We start from the raw sequence: 23,621 nt of genomic DNA, 5'->3' as shown, positions 1-23,621 counted from the left end.
TAATGAAACATATTTTTTGGACATGGCCAAAATAAGGATTTGTTTTGCTAAGCTATATATGTTTGTTACAAACGTTTTGTTTTTTTCCTTCCTTTTTCTTTTCTGTTAAAAACATTTTTACTTTCCTCTTTCTCTTTTTCAAGGTGGGGAGAAGAGGGAGGTTTTCATTAACTAAAAAATATATGATTTTTAAAAAAAAGAACAGATAAAAGAACTAAAAACAGGACAATGATTGTATAGAAGTTCAAGAAGCTCTATATACTTCAAGTGATCCTGAAGGAATCCTGGTATTAAAGCATATGTGCTTTAATCATGAAAATTAAAATTAAAATTATATTCTGTAGACTCTAAGGAGGTAAAGAAACATATATGTTAAAATAATTTCCACCCCCAAAATATTTATTTAGTGGAATAAAGCCTATGAATTATTAAGTAACCTTGTTATGTGCCAGAACTTGAAACAAGGTACTAAGTGGATTTGAGGAGACAATAGTTAAATCTAGTTTAGCATTGATTTAATCCTACAACAAATAATGGTTTCCTAGTGATATAATAACTGGTGTATACTCAGTGTGGAACATATAAGGAAAAAGCTCTCAGGGCCAAAAAAGACAAGCGCACTAGATGCTCTCAGAGGCTGAGACAGATTCATTCCATTGTCCATCTTTGTAGTGGTTGGAGGCTGAAGCACAAATCTTCGGATTCGGAGAGATTCAGGGGGCAGAGAAGGAGGCAGGAGCTCAAGCTCTCGGAACCAAGGAGAAAGATAGGCCTCCAGAAAAACTAGCCAAGCCCCAAGCGAAGGAGACAAGACTGAAGTAGACAATAAAGGATTTGGACTTTAATACCTGGCTGCACTTGTGATGATTATTGAACTGAAATGAAGACTGCTCCCAGAGACCTCCAAGGAAACCGAAACAGAACCTTCCATAACCTTAGCCAATTATTCTTTTCTTCGAAATCCTTATTTCCATGTCAATTCTTAAGATGATTTCCAAATCTCTATATCATCCTCCAATTAACCCATAAATTAACTATTCTCTACACTCAAAAAAAGGAGTGATGCTGTTAATGAGTATCTAAAAGTTTAGAATAAAGATGTTAATATACTCTTACCTATTTCTTCTTGAATAGATAAAGGTGTATGAGATTCCCTTTCTCCATTTTCAGGATCGTCAGATGTTTTAGGGAAAGATTCACTCTGGGAGGAATTTAGTTCACTGCTGCTGTTACTGTTTTCAGTGTAAGGCGGGTTGGGGACAGTTGCAGTACTATTGTCATCATTCAACTTGGTTGATTCTTCTAAAAATAGAATAAATAATTTTTTAGATTGTGGAATACAGCAATAGTAACATTCAGAAGATAGTAATATTCAGAAGTTTCTTTTAGGATCCCACTACAAGAAGATTAAGAAAAGATGATTACATATGCATATGAACAGAAACTCTAAAACAAATGATTAACTTAAAATGTTTGCCTAAAAATTCTAATTGTATACAAGGTTAGTTCATTGTAAAATTTTCTTCATAAATGAACAGGTACATGCAATATGAATGTAAAACAGAAATGCATTCATTTGTGAATAATTCTTATTTACAAAAACATGACCAACATTCAGAGAAGCAAGAGTGAGTAAATGCCTAGAGAATTAGTTTTGAACTAATATAACAATTTTGAGCCAATATAACATGCTGGTTTCTTTGCAAAGAATTATACTAACAGTTCCAGGATACTGTAAGTCATTCTATTTGTTTAGTTTGCAGTTTGTTAGTAATACTCTAAAATATTTTAAATCAGTGCCACTGATTTAAATTCAGTGATTTTTAAAAATATGTATATATTTTTCTGTTTATTCTGCAGCATAAAGCAAAACATCCAACAACTTATTTTGAGATTAAAAAATGACACATGCCACACAATACATAAAATATATGAGGTTCCTCAAAAATGATTTAAGTGACAATTATAATCTGTTAACTGCTAAAGAATTAATCAGACTTTTCACAATTTTACTAATCTGCCATTATAGGACATACAAGAGCAAAGATTTTTTTTCTGGACCAGGCTGATAATTCCATTCGTGTGGGTAGTTTTCTTTCCCAATAAATATCAGCCTCTTCCTCTTAAGCAGTCTAAAATCTTTGGGGCATTGGATTAAATAAAGTGTCTTTTCCAAGTTCACATTGTCACTATGTAGTCAGAGGCAAAATTTGAATTCAGATGTTAAGTTTTCTGTGGTCAGCTTTGTCCAGCATTGGATACTGCCCTTCATTTAGTTCAGTCTGGGAATTAGGCTGGAGTGAGAGAGATTTAAGTTAGGGAGGCTAATTAGAACATTATTGCAATAATCAAGATAAGATATGAAGATATATTCATTACAAGATTTATAAACTGATTTGCTATATGAGAGAGTGAGCATTCTATTTCAGTTATAAACCCAAGACACTGAAAGGATGGTGGTGACTTATGACGGAAATAGGTAAGTTTAGAAGAGGAAAGATTTTAACGTGAAAGACAACTGAGTTCAGTTTTAGCCATATTGGGCTTAAAATGTCTTTGGGACATTCAGTTTGAAACATTCAATTTGATATGAAACTTAAAGAAGATCAAAGGAGAGAGAGGGGCTTGATATATAGAAGAAAAAGAGCCCAGATAAAATTTTGAGAAACACCCAGAGTAAGGGATGATGAGCCAGCAAAGAAAAATGAAGAATAATCAGAGAAAAGGGGAATCAGTAGAGTCATTTTATAAAAACACAATAGTACTTTTTAGATGTACTGTTACTGAAGTTCTTAAATGTCTCTTTGGGAGAAGCAATTTAGTGTCATAGAAAAAACAAGAAATGTGAGGTTAGAAAAAGTGCTGTGTTTGGAATCACAGAACTTAGGTTCTTTACATTATATATTACTACATATAATACACATACCCAAACATATTGTGTAACACAATATGTTACTTATTATACGTTTTATTATTTAGGGAAAAATCACATAAACACTCTGGGCATCAGATTTCTCACCTGCAAAAAAACCAGGATAGATTAGCTGATCTTCCAACATGAAATCTATGACTTTATAATAATCATAGGACCCTGAGAACTATGTCCACTTAGGAGCTCTGTGAGATGCAAAGCAAGTCACTTAACATCTAAATATGGTTTTTTGTCTGAAAAGTAGGATAATACAGTATTCAACTCACAGGGCTGTTATAGGATTCAAATGAAGTTAAGATATATAATGTGTTTTTTTGCAAATCTTCAAAACCCACATGATGTGCTTAACTTATCCAAGCTTTTTTAAAAATCCCATTTCCCTTGCTATTTAAAGAATGAAAGGCTGAGCATTTCTAGCTATATGTTCTTATATTTCACTTTTACAGATATAGTAATTTTTTAAATGTCCAGAGGACATTTCATGAATATCGAAGGATACTTTGGGGAAATTACTTCAGTTTTATTATGCTTCACTCAGTACTCTCAAACCCCACATGAACTTAGAAAATGTACATGCTATAGTATGACTGACACCTGGAAAAACTACATGTACTTTCATATTTTCTGGGAAATTAAGAAAAACAAAGCTTTTGTTAGTATTTTTAAATATAAACCCATCAAAAAAAGTTTTTGGTTATAATATAAAATCCAACATTAATAGAATAGAACCTGAGTGAGGTCTGAGTTATTCATTATTATAAAACAGAAGTAATAATTACATAATGGGAAGATTTCAGTTCTGATCAGTTCTGAATGGCTTCACGAGCCCTCTCTGCTCTAGGCAACTCTATGAATAGACAGGACAGAGAAGGTGCCAACTATGTACTGATGGAAGGAAATTCTTCACACTTTAGAAATCACAGGCCCAATTCCTGGGTCCTATAAAACTGATTTCTCACTTTGTAGTTTAAGGCTCACCCCTGTCCTTTCTCCTCCCCCCCAAAAAAAGTTGAGCTTGAATGTAAGAAATACAAAATTCAAGAATTGGACATTAGGGAATTAACCAGCAGAATATTATATGCTAACTTTCCCCCAAAACATTATTCTGGCTTTCATCTTTAACTCCTATCTTTCAAGAATTGTATCTGGTATGTATTTGAAATCTGAAATCAGTTAATTTTTCTTTCCATAAGAGTTTTGTGTCATGATTTTCCAATTTTTTCTTTAGGACAATAATTTCTAATAAATTATTAAATCCTAACAAATTAAGATTTTAGAAGGTTAATTTTTTTAAAACTTATTTTAAGAAAATTACTTAAAAATTCAATTATACCATTAAAAGATGCATCAGACCGTTATCAAATTGCTTGCTTTCTCAATGACGGGGGAAGAATAGTGGGAGAAAATTTGGAATTCAAAAGCGTAAAAAGAAAGAGCTAAAATGTGTTTTAGTATATAATTGGGAAAAATAAAAAATATATATATATTTTTAATGTGTATAACAAACACAGAGTTTTTAGAAGTGCCTGAATGATCTAAAATATAAAATTTTGGAATTGCTTACTAGGAAATTTAGATTACCACCAACAGGAAGCATCACCAAGACTATTCTATACAAAAAATATCTTAAGATTCTTGATGGTTTAAAGATGCTTCTAAGAACCTTTGTCTATAAAATTTGTCATGTACAGAATTAAGTCACTCTGCCTTATGCTTGTTATTACTGCCTGAAAATAAAACAAAATCTCATTTTCTTGTGGGAGCAACCACTAATATAATTTTTTACCCTTTACTATCAACCGATCCAGTATGAGTCAGTACTAAGCTGCAATACTAGCATCTTCCAGGGACTGCATATGAAAGCTTCTTCCAATGTCCAGAATCTGGTGCTGCATGGAAATACAACCTACTCCAGACATGGATGGGGAAAGAACAAAAATAATAATTTTAAGCCACTGACATACCCACCAAGAGTCACATGGCCAAGGCCAAATCTAGGACTAGTTTCTCAGACACCAAGTCAAGTCCATGCTCTTGTATGTTCTGAGACTGTCAACACCCCCCCCCCCATCCCCCAACATCTTGGTGTGAGACAAAGGAATTGGCTTCAATGGTACTGGCCATGAAACAGAAATAGTATATCCATGAAATAAGATAGGTACATATAAAACAGTCAATGACTACAGTAATCTAGTGTTTGAACCCAAAATCTTCAGCTTCTGGAATAAGAACTCACTATTTGACAAAAATTGCTGGGAAATTTGGAAAACAGTATGGCAAGAACAAAGCTTTGAGCAACATCTTACATACTAGATCAAAAAAAGGTCAAAATGGATTCATGATTTAGACATAAAGGATGATACTATAATCAAATTAGTAGAGCAAAAGATAGTCTACTTGTCAGATTTGTGGAGAAGGGAAGAATTTATGGCCAAAGAAGGACTTAAAAGAACATTATGAAATGCAAAATGAATAATTTTGATTACATTAAATCAAAGTTTTTGTGGGGCAATGGTGGTTACAAGTTCTAGGCAAAATATTGAGAGATAAGCAAGTTCAGAAATGACTAGCAGCTAGCTGAGAAAAATTTCCCTTATCTTCTTTTCCCTTTCTTCCCAGATGTTTTGCTCTTCCTCCCTTTTTCCATTTTTATTTTAAGATCATCAAGACATAACAGAATCACTCTCAGGACTTCTTATTAATCTACAACTCTTGACAATAGGGTTCAAAGAGACGTTCATCTCCCCAACTTTAGCACATTAAAGTTTAAGTAGTTTAACTTTACTTAGTCCCTTATAAATGTTTACTTGTGTCTACCTTTTTGTGTTTCTTTTAACTCCTGTATTTGGACTTCAAATTTTCTACAGAGACCTGATCTTTTCACTAGCATTGCTTTGAAGCCTTTGCTTATTTTAAAGTTTCATTTTTTCCACTGTAGAATTATACTCAATTATGATGGTAATTTCGGTTCTGAAATATCATATGCCAAACGCTCCTTTAACCATCATGACTACTAAATTTTTTGTAATCTTATCACTCTTCCACACTTGAATTCTTTCTTTTTTATTGCTTGCAGGTTCTTTTTTGGTCTTTGTACACCTAGAATCTAGCACAACATATCTAGCACATAATGTTTAACTGACTAATTGCTTACAAACAAGTCCAAGTCTCTCCTATTTGTAAACCTGTATTTGACCTGGCTATCTTCTCAAAGTATTCTTCTGTATCTCTTTAAAATACAAACTCTGAAAAAAAGCTGTTTGTACCCATTTCATACACTACTTCTTCGCTTATCTTCCAATCCCTTTCAATCTGACTTCTGATCTCAATGAATTGGTTTTGCATTTTTACAAGCCAAGTGACCACAGGCTTATCTTTCTAAGTTCTAGTTTCTTATCTGTAAAATGCAGCTAATAGCACCTATAAGATGTAGCCTCCTAGGTTGCTGACTAGAACTATTTTAGAGCCTGATATTTTTATCATTATTACTTTCCAAATGGACCATTGTAACAAGTTGACTTTGCCTCTAGTCTCTCCTCTTTCCAATACATATTTTTAATTCTTTCTAAGGCACAAATATTATCGTGTTATATTCTCTTTTAAAAAATTCTCATTCACTTATTACTGTCTCTAAAGGAAAATAAAGATTTCTCAACTCGGAATTTAAAAGCTTCTATGTTTCAGATTCTTCATTTTGATTTCTTTTCTATTACTGTTCTTCACACATTATACATTACAACCACACAGGCCTACAACTGTTAGGCCAGTTAGGGAAGCTGGTGATGAATTCTATTTTTTTGTCCCTAGGCATTTACAAAGGCTGTCTTTCATGCCTGGAATAACTGTATCAACTAAAAACTTTAAGCTTTTTTATATGAACAGTTTTCTAAGTATATTTTCCTCAGGATAATATCTGTAAGTTGATTTTTTTTCCATTGGAATGTGAGACTTAATATTTATATCCTTATCAAATTTATCTGTGTTAGATTTAGCCTATCATTCTATAACCTGTCAAGATCATTTCAACTCCTGACTCTGCTGTCTAATATGTTAGCTCTTTCCCATCTTTGACTCATTCATATATAGGTTAAGCATTCCTATATATGCTTATATAGGAGCTTCATTCCAGTCACTGATGAAAATATCCAACAGGGCCAGAGATAGAATCCTGGGGCACATCAATAGAAATGACCAATAGAAATGGGTTACTTCATCTTTACAACAGGAATATTATGGAAGAAGTTAAATGACTTACTACTATTCATATATACTTTGTCTATTATCATTTTTTTGTTAGGAACATTATCAAGACATGAAATGAGTTTAGCCTGACATGACTTCATGATGGGAAACTAAAAGGACTCTTAAGAAATTCATCCTTCCTTAAGTGTTCATAAGACAATATGAAAACATTTCAGTAACTTTGTTACAAAATTTTTCAGGCTCACCAGTTTACATTTTTTCAGAATCTAACTTTTCAACTTTTTGAAAACCCAGTTATTTGCTTTTCTCTAGTCTTCTGGAATCTCTCTAGCTTTCCCAAAGACCACTAAAAACAGTTCCATGACTACAATGACAAGTTCTTTTGAAACCCTAGAATATAATTCACTGTGGCCAAGTGACAAACTGAGAACATTTAAGATGCTCTCACTGTCTCATTTATCTTGGGTTCAACTAACTTTTAAACACACTTTTTTCCTATCCTTTTTTGGTCTAAAGTTTATTTTCTTTGATGAAAGAAATAGAAGTAAAGAGAATGCTGAATAAGTCTGCTCTTTCAGTTATGCTTTTAACATACTGGGTCATATATCCCTATGTAATAGGCTTATTTATTTCTTGTTCTTACCACAAATGCAACTAGAAAAGTTCTTTCAGAAGTAAAGATGAAAGAGTAATAATAAAAATGTCCATGAAGTTAAACTATTTACATTCCTTGATGAGAAGATAACACATGTAATTCCTAAGAACTTTATCATTATTAGAACAGTTAAAAGGAATTTACATAGACATGGGGAATGGATGAGTCAATTATGTTAGAATTATCGACAAGAAAAATGAAGAAGGGTGCATTGAGAGAGCAGGGAAGGAATAGCAGAATGGGGGAAATTTTTTCACATAAAAGAAGTATGCAAGGAGTGCTTTTAGAATGGAGAGAAAAATGAAGGTGAGTTGTGGTCAATGCATGGATTTTCATTCCCATCAGAATTGGTTCAAAGAGGGAAGAATAAATATACTCACTCAGTTGCATACAGAAAAGAGAACTTACACAATAGGGAAATGAGGGGAAAAGGGATAAAAGGAGAGGATATGATAAAAGGGAGGAAAGAGTAGGAAAGGCTGTGATTAGAAGCAAAATAAACTTTTGAGGAGCAACAGGATTAAAAAAAAGAGAGAAAAAAGAAGAAATACAAGAAAATGTCATGGAGTGAAATACAGTTAATAATTATACTGTGAATATGAATGGGATGAACTCACCCATAAAACAGAAACAGACAGAATGAATTAGGAATCAGAATTTAAGTTGTATGACCCTGGGCAAGTCACTTAACCCCAATTGCCTTCCCCTTCCCCCCTTAAAAAAGGAATCAGAATCTAATAACATGTTTAAAAGAGACAACACTTGAAACAGAAAGATGCAGGACAGAGTTAAAATAAAGGGCTGGAATAGAATAGAAAACTGAACTTAAACACTAATTAAAAGGACTATATTTTGCTAAAAGGTACAAAAAATAATAACTATTTCTACAGCAAGTTTCTCTGATAAAGCCTCATTTCTCAAATATGTAATGAATATAAAACTGCCTCAAATTTATAAATGACCAAAAGATATAAACAGGTAGTTTTCAGAAGGAAGAAACCAAAGCTATTTATGGTCATAGGAAAAAATGCTCTAAATCACTATTGATTGGAGAAAGGCAAATTAAAAAAAAAACTCAACTACCATCTTTCTATTAGAAATGAAAAATACTGAAGGGAATGAGGGGAAAATGGATATGCCAATATACTGCTAATGAAGGAGTGAAGTGGTCCAACCATTCTAGAGAATAATTTGTAACTAGATTGAAAGGGCCTAAAACTTAGCATAGTTTGACCCAGTAATACCACTACTAGGTTGTATCCCAAAGAGATCAAAGAAAAAGGAAAAAGACCTCTACATAACAAAAAATATTTGTTGTTGGCAAAGAATTGGAAATTAAAGGAATGCTCATCAACTGGGGAATGGCTGATCAATTTGTCGCACATAATTGTGATGAAGTACTACTATGACAAATGATGAGTGGGATGGTTTCAGAAAAAAATTGGCAAGACTTAATGAAACTGCTGCAGTGTAAAAGGAGAAGAAACCAGGAGATCACCATGCACAGTAACAGCAATGTTGTAATGGTGATCAACTGTGAAAGGACTCACGATGAAATTTCTGAAGAGAGAGAACTAATGAATTCTGAATGCAAACTGCAGTATAATTCCCCTCCCACACCTTCATATATTTTGCTTTTTAAAAAAAAAATAGCTAAAATAGAAATATGTTTTACATGATTTCACATGTATAACTGACAGATCTTTGCCTGCCTTCTCACTGGGTGAGGGAGGAGTGGAAGGGAAAAAGAATTTGAAACTTAAAAATTAAAAAGAAATAACACTAAAAATAATAATTGGAAGCTTTTTTTAAAGAAGCCCTTTTTAAAATATTTTATTTGAGGTCCTTGCTTATTCTGTGTCTCAGCCTTTGTGTATTTTTATTAGTTATATGCTTTCTGTTTGCATCTTGTGAACATATATTTCTAGAATATTTAGCTCATGTACATTGGGAAACTCCTTGTCAAGCTTCTCTTCTTTCACTAGGATAATTGTCAATTGTATTTTTAGAATTATTTTGAGAACTTCTTTCTCATCTTTCTTTCACAGACCTAAAATACCTCTTTTCTGAAGTTTTAAAAATCTTCTTTCCTAAGTCTAATACATACAGAATGTTCCAAAATCTTAAATAGCCTGAAACTGCATTAAAACTTTGAAACATCTTGTATGTCTAATGACGCATAACCTTTTCCTTTCTTTGTTATTAAGAACTTTAAGAGGACAATCACTTTCATCCAAGAATTCTACCATTTACTAACTAAGCTAAACTAAAGTGTACTCATGAGTAAAGTTCCTTGTTAGTTGGAATTAAGGTCTGGAGTAGCCATTTTATTTAGTATCTTATTTAAATTCTGAGAAGGGAAAGTCTCAGTAAAAGTAAAGCAAGCATTGCCTGATGCTGTTTTTAGTAAGAAACTCTTGTCATAAATATACGAGGAGCTGATGACCTTAATTAAGCATCATGGATTTAAATCTAGAATATATCTTCAGTTATCTGATCTGGTTCTTTCATAGAGAACACTGAGCTCAGAGAGTGGCAACTTGCTCAGACTGTAGAGGTAATAAGCAACAAAGCCAGCATTCAAATCCAGGTCTGAAGACTAGTCTGAAGACTCCAAATTCATTACATTCTCTATACCATGCTACTTAATTACTCAGTTTGCCTCTGTGTACATTTTGTTGTCTGTCCCTTCCTCTAGAAAATCAAACATATTATATAACCCTATTTTGAACATTTCCAAGAACAAGTAACAGACTTACTATTTCAAAAAGATAATTTTAATAAATACTTATTATTATTTAAGCAGTGACACAGCAGAAGAGACTTGGGTTTTAGCTGTGCTTCTGATACATTACTAATTCTAATTCCATGACTCTAGGTAATTTTATTAGTTGGAGAAAAGCTGTCAATCTGCATCAAAAAGAACAATTCTTGAATGAATTACTTTCTTAAATGAAATCACAGTTTCCAGTTTTTAAAAATGTACAGAACACTATATTAGCACATACAAAAGAAAAGACACTGGGAGAGAAAACGATTTATAAATTAAACAAACTGTCTTTCTAATACTGTGATCACTTCTTTTTATATATGTCCATTAACTATCCTCTTATTAATTTTCTATAATTTTTTTAAATACCATAAAGTTTTATAAAGAGTCCTTAACTGTCTGGGAAAAGATGTACGACTTTCCCACTACTTTAAGCCTTTATCATTGGAATTATGCTACTATATAATTATCACACTTAAAATGTTTATTTTCACAAATTCATTATCAAATATTTCTATCAGGGTAGACATCATAGAATGTACTTATAGTGTGTGTGGGGGAAATAGCAATTGTGATAATCATCACTATAATTCATCAGCATATAAAATCATCAGCATAACGCCAATGATACAGGCTTAACGTAGTGGGGAAAGTCGTACATCTTTTCCCAGACAGTTAAAGACTCTTTATAAAACTTTACGTATTAAAAAAAAAAAAAGTCTGTGACATCTTAGGATTTTTGTACTAGTATCCTGGTTTTAAATCTTAAAAAGAATTGTCTAAGCACATGCAGACACAAAATTTATTAGTATATAAAGAATTAAAAAATTAAGTCACTTAACATAAAGCTATTAGTATGCCAATGACCACTTTGATGATGAAGGAATATGTAAATGATTATAAAATTAAAATCATAATTGTAGTAAACTTTTAAAAAGCATGAATGGCCATAATAAATTTCAAGCAGTAATTATAAAGACATTATAAATTTCTAAATGTTAGGTGACAACATAGCAGTCCAGGATGGCACTATAAACAAAGAGCATGAATAAACAAGTTCTATAGGTGTTTTTTAGATGACATTCAAGATGTTTATTAACCAACCCCCTCTCCCCTCCCCTTACAGAGGCACTGATACATTGCCCTCTGTACCTGGTACATCCTGGGGTAGCTCAGGAGCCACCTTCTTCTCTGCCATGTTGTTGCTATCATGAGTTTCTGAGGGGCACCCCACTGTGTTCTTCCCTTCAAGGGGACTAGTCTCTCCTGAAGAAGTATTTGTTGTGTTGTCGCCAGTATTTGTTGACACAGAGTTACCTTTATCCCCAACATCTTTTGGCTCTATAGTAAAATGCACAACAAAACTTTAAAGAAATTCTTTAAAATTCTTTTGGTAGGACTGGCCACACCTAAAGAAAATCAATTGCTGAAAAATGGAATATCAATGATCCACACAATTCACCATTGACCATTTTCTGGCAATTCTGTTGTACATTATTTTAATAACAGATTATTCACATAAAAGTCAACATATATAAGAGTTAATCATTAATTCTTTTAGTATCATGTATGTATATAATCTGTTAGAATATTTATTATATCTCATGAAAAGGAAATGCTGGCCTAAAAAGATTCAAGGAATTTTGAGAAGATACATTATTATATTTCTATATTACTCACTACCAAATATTTTACTAGAAAAACTTAAAATCTCTAAATTCCTTCAATATAATTTAAGTGGTTATATGCTCTAAAAATAACATATTCTTTATAAATTATTCAGGTTTAAAAAATTATGTATAATTTATAGTTATAAAGTTTACATATAACACTTTTTGATAAAAAGCTTTTTAAAACCAAGTAGTTTATTTACCCTCAGGTTTTCCTTTCTCAGAATCACCACCAGATGTTTTTTCTTCTTTGTTTTTTTCCTGGGGTTGATCTGAAAGCTCTTCTTTGCTTTTTTCAGAATCTTTTTGGCTATTATTTTCGGATTCATTTTTGTCCTTCTCTGCGTCTTCTGGAACTGGACTTTTAGCATCTTCAATGTCACCTCCTTTTTTGGATTTGGTAGCTTCCAAAATTTCATCTATATAGAAAAGAATTGAAAATTTTAAACTAGCTAAATTAAGCATACATAAAAAACACCGAAGGCTTAGTTGCTGTTTTTAGAAAATGTAAAGAAATCAACATAAGAAAATCAATTGCTAAAAGCTGAAAATCATTGCTACAAATCTGCTTATACAATACTTAATGTGTGGAAATTCTCATATAAGTTACAGAAGGGGTAAAGTAAATACAAAGTCTATTAGTGTTAGGAAATGACAGTAATTTTCAGTAAAGAAGAAAAAATTTAAATGTCCATATACAGTGTCCCAGAAAGTCTTAATACAGCTTTAAGTTTTTAAATTTTTACAAGCTAAAAATTGCACTAAGCTTTTTGGGACACCCTATATGAGAGTGTGTGTGTGTATGTATGTGTACACATATATATGCACATACACAAACACACATATAAATACATAAATAACAGTGTTAGTCTTTAAATGTACAATTTAATTTAGTCAACTCCTTTCTGAGAAGATAAAGCATTAACTATAAACCCTATTTTCACTGGGAATAAAATTGTCTGAAGAAGACATTACTAATTTCTGAAATTGTGGCAAAATTATTTGCTTTACAGTGTATATTCAAACTGTCAGAAACATAAAGAATAAAGACTGGAACAGGAGTAAACAGACCTTGGTTCCAATTCTTCTGTAACCTTATATAATTGACAATCTCTATGAACGTCATTTTTTGTTTTTTAAATCTGTAAAATCAGAAGTTTGGACTAGATCATCTATAAGGCTCCTGAAGACATTATAATTAATTTTTCTTCAATAAAGATAAAGCAGAGATCATCTAATAAAGTTAGACTGTAAGCTCCCAAAGGCAGACACTGCCTTTTATTGATTGCATTCCCAATATTTAGCATAGTGCCTAGCATAGAGGAGGTGCTTAACAATAAATGCTTTTTGGATTGGCTTAGTCTTGATGGAAATATAGATCTTAATAAATAGAAATTCATTTTTTAGCTTTTAAAGCACAATCCTAAGTTACAATGATTCATTAAAAATTACTGTCCTTTCTGCTTTAGCTATCAGAGAAAACAAAACTACAAATTATATTCACCTACATTTGTAAGACTATCCTAGATACCTTACAAATAAATAACCAATATTAATTTTAATAAAACAAGTTAGACTGAAATTTCTATAGAAAAATCTACTGAGGCAGCCTATCTATTTGCTGATTAATCTAGTCACATGTTTCACTCCAGCTTTTTCTAAAATCTACAGAAATAAAAAGTTCAATACTATGATAATTAAACTTTACTGTATATATCTATTACCATTTCCCCAGTCACTGTAATCTAGGAAAATGTCTACTCAATTCATTCTTTTTGGGAGAGGAGTAGTAAAGAGGGAGTAGGTTAAGTAACTTGTCCAGGGTCACAAAGCTAGTGTCTGAGGCCAGATTTGAACTGAGTACTATGAGTCTTCCTGACTCCTGGATTGGTGCTCCAACCAACTCATTGCTCCTTAGCAATGTTTAAATAAATTCTAACTACAAATATCTCAATCAGATTGGGATCTCCCCAAGACATCCTACCATTCTTTACTCTCCCCAACATGTTTTAGCAAGCATGAAAATTGGTAAAAACACAATTTTTACAAACAAGACAGCCTTATTTCTTATTTTAGGATTTTTCCTCTTCGATCAATCAATTTCATCTAACGCTGTTTTACCTTCATTTATATCAATAATTCTGAAACTCAATACAAGTAAAGTTCCAAAGGAGTCAGAAGGTCTTTAAAATGACCACCTAAATCTAAAAGCTACCTAAATAAACCTACACCAGATTTTCTTGGCAGTTTCAGTCTCAAATGTTGATACTCTTTCCTTTCTCTTGCTTCTTACCTTCTGACTTCCTTCTATTTATATTAGGCTAGGTTCATGAATAGACAAGTCATAGTTTCAAACTCAAGGATTCCACAGAACACTAGAATTCAAACTTAAAGAGACTAGTTCTAGTACTAGGTCAGCATAATGTTCACATGTGTTTGCTTGGCTTTATTATTCCTCCTGACATCACACTGTTGCTTCTTTCTTTTTGTCTTGTCCCTTTATTTTTCATAACCTAAATACCAGTGGGATCTAGTTATAGTCTCACTTCAGTTTTTCCTACAATTTAGAAAAATAAAAATAGTTCAATGCTACAATGTATTATCTATTACCATTTCCCAATTGTAATAGAAAAATGACTATTTGGTCCATTCTTTTTTCTCATAATCTTTATATCTCTCCCAAATTATAATTCTTTTTTCAGATTTTTTTCTTATAACAATCACCATTCTTTTCTCTAATTCATTACCATTGTAAAAAAAAAAAAAAAAAACTGCAAAGCTACAGAACTTTAAACATGCAAGCTATAGAACATAGTGCACTATGGTCAAATAGGGTTAAAACTTCCCTTATTTCTATGCATACTTATATATTCTGGCTAAAGACTTCCTAATGACGACAATATTTTCTGGATTAAGAGACGTCAAATTAAAAACATGAAGTTGTATTTTCTTAATCTGTAGCATCTGAATTGCTAAAAATTTCAAGATACTCACTAATTTTTGAGAGACTATATGACTGAGAAAAAACTTCACAAATATTATCTGCTAAATAAACCAGAACCTAAATGAATACTGTGTTAATAGCCAGTAGTAAGGGTATTAGTGGCTACATGGGGGAAGGGAAAAGGGGAGGCAGTGATTACACCAAAAGGAAGAGTGGGAGTAAGGACATAACAAATGTTTGTTTTACTGTACAGTACTGGCAGGTGGTAGATTACTAAAGAATATAGACTACTATAAAAATTCATTACTTTAGTTAATGCTTCTAAGAGAGGAAGCAAAGTTTAGTAGCCAAAGGGCATACTTTGGAGACAAGAAGACCTGGCTTCAAGCTCTGCCAGACCAACACTGGAAACACTAATGGTGTAATCATGGATCAATCACTTTAACAAAACAGTAATACAGGCAACCCTCTTACACCATGAATTACAAACAAGTCTTTTTTTTTTAGTAGTAGTAGTAGTAGTAGTAGTAGTAGTAGTAGTAGTAAAAGGATTCAGATCCTCATATGATTATAGGAAAAATATATATATTTTTAATCACCGGAATAACAATTCCATGTCCCCATTTTCCAATGCTTCAAATTTTATTCATTAAATGATTCCTAAAATGTACTTATGTTTTTGCTGAGTCAAAGGGGTAGTAGTTCATACCATGCTTCCTTACTTACTGGGACTTCCAAGTATTGATAAAAGAAGGTAGTAATTTCAAGTTACACAGGAAGAGAAAAAATTAATATCTGTATTTTGGCTTCAACCCGGTTTCTAGGAACACATTTTGGTGGAATCTAGAACCAATTTTTTTTTAACTGTTTCTGAATCTATTTAAATGAAAATTCATGAATCTATTCTATATTCAATATTGATTACTGTAACTGAGAAGCCAGAATTTTATTTTTTCAGGTTTTTAATAACTTGATTTCACTAATCTTGTTCTGTTTGCTTTGAAAAATCAATCCCAAGGGTTCTGTATTCTTACTTAAAATCAAGACTCTTCAGAAGTATCTTTCAACACTAAACAATATTTCTTTTAAATTGCCAAAGCAAAATTTTCAAATATTCTGGTTTGGATAAAAAAACTGATAATACCAAATACAAGTACTTTTTAAATCTTCAACTGATTTAGGGAGATCATCATTAGAACTAGGACTTAAAACAACACATGATATGAAATTGGTGGTCAACAATTCTATCAATAGAGCACCAGCCCTGAAATTAGGAGTATGTGAGTTCAAAACTGACCTCTAACACTAGTTATAGAATGCTAGGCAAATTACTTAACATTGATAGCCGGGGAAAAAATTCAAGGGGCAGCTAAATGGCACAATGCTGATAAAACACCAGCAGGGTGTTAAGGAGGGACTAGAGTTTGAATCCAACCCCACATACTTAATACTTAATACCTGTGTGACTCTGGGTAAGTCACTTCAATCCACTACTCCCCTTCCTACTCCCCCTTTCTCCTACCTCCCCCTCCCCGCCACACATAAACATACACATACATACACACACACACACACACACACACATACACACACACAATTCTATCAGTATCAATCCCAAATAAGAAGACTCAATACTTGTGAAAGAGCATGCTTTTCTGTAATTCAAAAAATAATATTCTCTGGTTTTTTAAATATACAAATTATCACAATTATCCAAATTTAGTTGTAAATATGTTCTCCAATGCCAAATTAATTTCTACTTGCTCCTGTGAAATGAAATGGATGAAATGAAGAAAAGCATTAATTAAAATTGGAGGCCCCCCCAAAAAAAATAAGGTAAACATTTGTTTCTTGATGCCTAAATTCTGAAGTCTGAAAGAAAATTTTCATCCTAAAAGCAATGATTATTATCCTCACTTCAAGAAAGTAAATTCAAATGCTGAATTATTTGGTTAAAAATAAATATAAAAGAAATTCTAATTCTCAGAATGACATTATCGAGATGAAAGAAATTATATCATCACTGAATTTTCTGATGATTCTAAAACTAAATCAGTGTGGATGACTATATCATACAGGGTAAAAGAGAAATTAATCTGGAATTGAGGACCTGAGTTCAAATACCTCTTCAGACATTTAGGAGCTTTGGGCAATACATTTAGCCTCCATGGATTCCTAGAGCTTTATTACAGCATAAAATCAAAAAAAATTAGACTATTTGGCCTCTGAGGTTCCTTCCAACTTCTAGGTCTATGACCTGGGATAAAAGCATTTGCAAACAAACAAAAAACCCCTCAAAACAAACAATAAAAACCCATTTTAAATATTTCACAATAAAACTAGTTTATGTTTGACAATTTTCTTTTGAAAACTACTAGTATAGGGGCAGCTAGCTAAGACTAGCCCTGAAGTCAGGAGAACTTGAATTCAAATCTGGCCTCAGTCACTTAACCTGTCCTCACCGTGTGACCCTGGGGATAAGTCACTTTAACCCCAATTACCTCATCCAAACAAATAGATAGATAGATAGATAGACAGACAGACAGACAGATAGAAAAATAAATAAGAAAACTACTGGTAATACTACCAGCTCTATTTTTTTTTTTAATAAGTAGAGAAATACTGTCTGATTACTTTGATAGATGTTCATCCCTGAAGGACAACATAAAGGAGATAGTGTAAGATTTAAGAGGGTCTAGAGTGCTAAGCTTTCACAGCTACCTGAGCCGATGATTTATGAGGATGGTCATAGGAAAATCATCCTCTCCTGAAACCCAGGCTCCATCTGTTAAGCAGGAATAACTCCTTGAACTACTTCAATGTACATTTATACATGTAAATTATCAATACAATTAAAATTATAGTTTTTTGTTCTTTTCATCAAAACATGAAACATTATACACGTGACAACCACAACATTCTTTTAAAGTATCACAAGCTACAGAGTTCTTTCCAGTTAAAAATTTTCACACATCATCTCATGCATTACCATAGTCTTGTAAGGCAGAATATAAAAATTTGAAAATAGGTTTCACTTTTTCCTACATCTAGCCTTTTAAAAAACTAAGGAAGGCTCCTATTACCACTCTGACAGTCAAAGATAATTTAAACTTAGAATAAATCTTTAATACAATAATTTGGCAAAATGAATTTTCAGGTATGTCCTTGTCGTCTTTTTTCCTCCCCTATTAAAGAGATTTCATTTTACAGATATAATATAAATTCAGAGGTAGCCTATATTTAGAACAATATAGAAGTAAATTATATTTTATAGATCAAGACTCTTAAAAGTTAAGTTGTTGTTGGTCTCATAGCTATTGAGTAGCAGAGCTAGAACTTTATTCTGGATCTTCTGACTCAAAAGAAATACTGGGAGCAACTCTATATGATTCTGGTGATGATATGAAATGAGAAAAAAAATAAAACCACTCAGCAGTAGAAAAAATTCAGATAGTTTCCTTAGAAATATAGTTATTGAAAATCCATATGTAGTCTCTTTGCTCCGCCCCCAAAAAGCAGGCACAATATAACTAAAGATAGACTGTAGCTCAGTCTACTGAATATGAGTAACCAAATAACCTAAGAAATAAAAGATCGAACTGTCCCTCACAAAATTTAGGTGTAAATATATTATTTAACTTTACAGCAATTTCTATTTATCCCCTAACTCAATGTTAATTACTGAGCATACATATGAACAGCTGAATTGAAACAGATTTTTTAAAAAAATAAATTATCTCAATCGTTCACATAACCTTTACATATATTTTAAAATTATAATTACAATTAGAAACCATTTACAGAGCATCACTAACTACCAAAGCATAACACAAAATACAATTTTAAATGTCTCTAGTCTACATTGTTAACAAAGAAGAAATACAAAGTCATGTGGTAAAACAAGTTTTATAATGAAATTACATTATCAATAGGTTTCAATTGTAACAGACAAATTCTCTTACCATTTGCAGCAGCCAAGAACGATTTGTTACTTCCACGTGCTTTATTAGTCAAGTCTTCAGTTATATCCATATGTCGATGAATTTCTTCACGCATTTCTTCTAGAGTTTTACAAAGCTCAGCTTCCCAGTAATCTTTATCTAGGCAATCAATTAATTCTGCCAACTGAACTTTTGTGCTATAGTACCAAAGTTTCTTATCCTTTTCATTTTCTGAATCTTCTTCTCTGTAAGGAAAAATGTAAATACTCTCAACATATACATTAACAATATATTTATGTGGTAGTTTACTCAACTTAGTAAACTTCACCTATCTTTGGAAAAAGTGGAAAGGAAGCAAAAAATAAAAAATAACAACAAAGCTGACTCCAGTTCCTCACTCAGAATCTTTTTATTTTTACTTTACATACAAATCTAACAAGCTTGAAAAATACTTTCCATATCTACACAAAATTAAAGTCAAAAATAAGCAAAAGGAAGGAAGATAGAAGAGAGCAAAGCAAAGCAACAAAAGACTGTCAGTTTCTAACAGCCTGACAAAATCCTAAAGAGATAAGACAAAAATATGCTCCTAGCCCCCCTCCCCAAAAAACAAAGAACCAAATTCCAGGCTTTAAAAAAAAAAAAAAAAAGGTCTTAGAAATCTGCTATGTACAAATAACCCTATACATGTCAACAATCTACAATGTTTCTAATAATCCTAAATCATCAAAAATAGTTAAAAGATGATCTAAATAAAAATGATTTAAAAATTTAAGACTGTGGTAAATAAAGAACAGGGAAAGAGATAGCTCCAGTTATTTGGGGAAAAAAAAAAAAGAAATATAAGTGAAACTCTTCATTCACCAATGATTCTGTATAAATATACATACACACAGTAATATAAAAGAAGGGGTGGCTCTCACCTTGGGATAATAGTATCCATCCCTATAAGCACATACAGACTTTCTTTAACAAAGTAAATTATAGTCTTGTGCCAGATTCAGAGAAGCATTTGCAAAATATTTTCTTCTTTTCTGTGGTAGGAAGGTAGTGAATAAAAGATTATTTAGAAGGTCCTCTAGTTTAGGTCACTTAATATTTTTTGGAAATGAAAAATGGATTAAGTCAAACATTAAATGAAGCAGTATTAAAACTCCAAAAGTGTTAAAATTCATTAGCTTAACATTGTAAATTAGCCAAATTTATTTTTGGCTAAATCAATAATACCCTCTGGATTTTCTCCTGTTTTCCATATTCAATTTTTTTCAGCTAAAAAATTCTTTTTTCTCCAATTGAAAAGACCCTTGGCTTAAGGGTCTTTTTAAAGGGTTTTTTTCTTTTTTTAAAAAGAGTTGAGAAAATGTGCTTTCCTTAACTTCAGTGCAGAGATGAGGACCAAGGATATAGAACTCTACATCTACTGTTACACCTGGACAATATATTGTGGTTGGTTTTGCTAAGTTGTTTTTCTTCCTTTTAGAATTTTTATTATAAGAGAAGACTTGATGGGTTAAGGGGCAGAAGAGAGATATCTAAAAGTAAACGTGATAAATAAAAAAAAGAAATAAGAGCCATCAATGACTAAAAATTATTACTCTAATATTCTTCTTTGTCTCCCTCTCTCCCTCTCCCCATTTATCATTCTATTTCCTGACAGGTATTCCCAACAAGTTCTTTACAACTTTGGTGGGATTGACAGTGAGGTTAATATAGTGACTAGTCATTTTTATATTACCATTAGTAATCAATTACACAAGAATAATTTTATTCCTACCCTAACTATTAGCTCATGGCCAGTCCTTTTAATCATTTAGATATACTGCAAGATTTTAAAAAGTAATATTTGTCAGTTTTACCAAATTGTCCTTATCAATCATAGAATTATTCAATTTATTATGTTTTGCATAAGGTTCCAAGACCTAGTTTTTAAAATAAATAAGGAAGCCAAAGATAAAGCAATATATTCTATACTTAAAGCCTTGCTTAGAAAATCAAAAATATTCAAGAAATAATTAGAGTTAGTGCAGTGTAGTGGGGAAAGCACTGCAACTGAAGAGAGAGGACCAGGATGGGAATGCCAGCTATATTATTTACCACCTACCTGTGTGACCCTGGGCAAATCATTTACCGAGCCTCAGTTGTCTCATCTGTAATATGAGATGGCTAGAACAGGATCATCTCTAAGGTCCCTTCTAATTCTAAATCTATGATATTATGAATCAAAAGAAGGCTATGCAGGTAAGTGGCCAACAACATTAAATAATTATTTGTTGAAAATCTAATCTATTTACAGCACTGCATCTTAAAAAAAAAGAAAGAAAGAAAGAAAAGAAAAAACCCAACCAACATACAACTAAAGAAACGGTATTAATAAACAAGGTTTAGCCTGATTTATTTTAACATTCAAAGACAGAAAATTACTAAATATTATGTGAAAAGAAAGTGTCATTGAACTAAGGATGAGGTCTAAGCTCTAGTCCATGCAAGCTATATATTTGGATAACTCATTTAATCTGAGACCTAGTTTCCTTATTTATAAAATAGCCATAAAATAGATAATATCATCAACCAAATCAAATTTAGAAAGATATACAAAAGAGTTTTGAAATTTTGAAATTGCCATGAAAAGTAAAATTAAGCATCTAGTATAATTACACAACCTACTCACTTAATAATGTTTACTCATTTGAATTTAATGAATGATATAATTAGGTAAACTATATTATTTCTCAAAGTTCCATATTTTTAAAAGGGGGAGAGATACACAGACTTCAAAGAAACAAGTCCAAAAAAACCCTTTAAAAATGAAGAAAAAATTCTGATAGAGTTTTGGCAATAATCATGGTTTTATCTTATGAAAGACAATTTTCAAAAAAACTTATAATTTTCCTCAGACTAGCCATTCAGTACAATCCTATTACTAAAATTTTAAAGGTCTAAATATAGATATATGGTCTTTAAAATATGTTTGGAGACAGAGATGAGAAAATTATGTTTAAGTACCAAGAATGTTTTTAACTTTAAGCATTCTTTAAGTTGTAAAATGATCCTGCAGCATGAATTGATTCTTAAGTTTTTTATTTCCATAGTTTATAAAAACCAATTGAAGAGAATATGACTACTATTAATGTAATGGTCTAAAGATCAGGATTACAGAGGGAAAAAGCATTCAATAAAAGCATTAAATAAACATTAGTTCAATGCTTTCTAGACAAAAATAAGTAGGAATAGTGTCTGCCTTTAAGATTACTAACTGTATTGAATGGTCAAAGGGAAAAAGGTATATGAGATGACATTAAAATTGCCTGGAAAAATGATACTACGAATAATAGAAATAAAGAAGTGGGGAACGAAAGCAGGGTTGGGAGGAAAAGTTCCATATTAGATATTCTGACCTTAAAAAGAATGCAGGACACATCCAGATGGAGATGTCTAAAGAAGACCTGAGTACATTTATAGGTAAAAGGGAAGAAACAGTAAAATAAACTGGAAAGGAGAATGGACTTGGAATCAGAAGACATGACCTTGAGGAAATCACTTCACCTTTATTGATGCTAGAAGGAATAACTGCTGAGGTTCCTTTTAGTTTCTAATAGTTCTATTTTATTTTCCATATTACAGATGATTGCCAGCAAAGGGAAATGGAAAGTGAAAGAAAGACAAGTGTTAACTCACAGAAGTTCTTAAGAAAGGAAAAGGGAAAGCATCAGGAGCACAATTACTAATTGACAACAAAGAAAGAAGCAAAAATATTAACAAAGGCGACCTGAAACACTTATTTCAAAATTAATTTGCCTCTTCAAAAAACTCAAAAGTACCTCAAATGCCTTTAACCAAATATTTCTAACAAAAACATTAAGTTTTGTAACTTTATTGTAAATTCTTCAAGGATCAGAACTGTATCAACTTTTGTACACCAAACTACTTACAGATTTAGTATTACTTAAAACAGAAAGAAACTAAATTGTGGATAACTAATTAACACCAGAAAAACAGAATTATTTTTCAGATGCTCCTTGTATAAATTTTGTATAATTTACTCAAATCGTTAAAGGCAATGATAATAGAATTTTTGCTTCATGCTTACCACAATTCTGCATCCAAAAGTAGATGCATTTTAACAAAGTTGTGGAATAGTATAAAGAATAAATTGGAGAATATTAAGCACAGTAAGGAAATTTAAAGATCCACGCCTTAATGTTACAGATGAAAGATCAAAAGTCCAGAATTTAAGCAACTTGCCGAAAGCCACAATATTTATTTTATTTTATCTTACTAGATAGGTTCTCCTATCTCCCAGGCCAATGTCCTTTCCATTGAATTAAGTAGCAACAATGGATAACTTTACTAGTTTTAAGTTTACAATACTATTTTCATGTACTACTGTGTTCCATGTAGTCATATCTTGTGTAATACTATAAAATGTTCTGGAATCCTATGGATTTGAATATTTCTTCCAATAATAAAGATCTCAATCCATCCCTATCTTTCTATTCTGTGGAACTA

The 23,621-nt window shown here is 31.9% G+C and overlaps 1 protein-coding gene across 9 annotated transcripts in view; it reads right to left on the bottom strand.

Annotated features, from left to right (window-relative positions):
* Nucleotides 1–23,621, bottom strand: part of BPTF (bromodomain PHD finger transcription factor) — a 171,289-nt gene that overhangs the window by 83,383 nt on the left and 64,285 nt on the right. For 8 of the 9 annotated variants that reach the window (XM_051995268.1, XM_051995264.1, XM_051995270.1 and 5 more), the window contains exons 3-6: nucleotides 19,137–19,360; nucleotides 12,434–12,649; nucleotides 11,713–11,901; nucleotides 1,117–1,302 (exon numbers count right to left, since the gene is read on the bottom strand). In XM_051995268.1, coding sequence (XP_051851228.1) covers nucleotides 1,117–1,302; nucleotides 11,713–11,901; nucleotides 12,434–12,649; nucleotides 19,137–19,360 — 815 coding nt within the window. The remainder of the gene's footprint in view (nucleotides 1–1,116; nucleotides 1,303–11,712; nucleotides 11,902–12,433; nucleotides 12,650–19,136; nucleotides 19,361–23,621) is intronic. The other variant, XM_051995272.1, reaches the window with a different exon arrangement.

This window comes from Antechinus flavipes, chromosome 4, assembly GCF_016432865.1.
Source record: "Antechinus flavipes isolate AdamAnt ecotype Samford, QLD, Australia chromosome 4, AdamAnt_v2, whole genome shotgun sequence".
Lineage (NCBI taxonomy): Eukaryota > Metazoa > Chordata > Mammalia > Dasyuromorphia > Dasyuridae > Antechinus > Antechinus flavipes.
The sequence above is the reverse complement of the archived record's forward strand: the minus strand, read 5'-3'. Positions and strand labels throughout refer to the sequence as shown.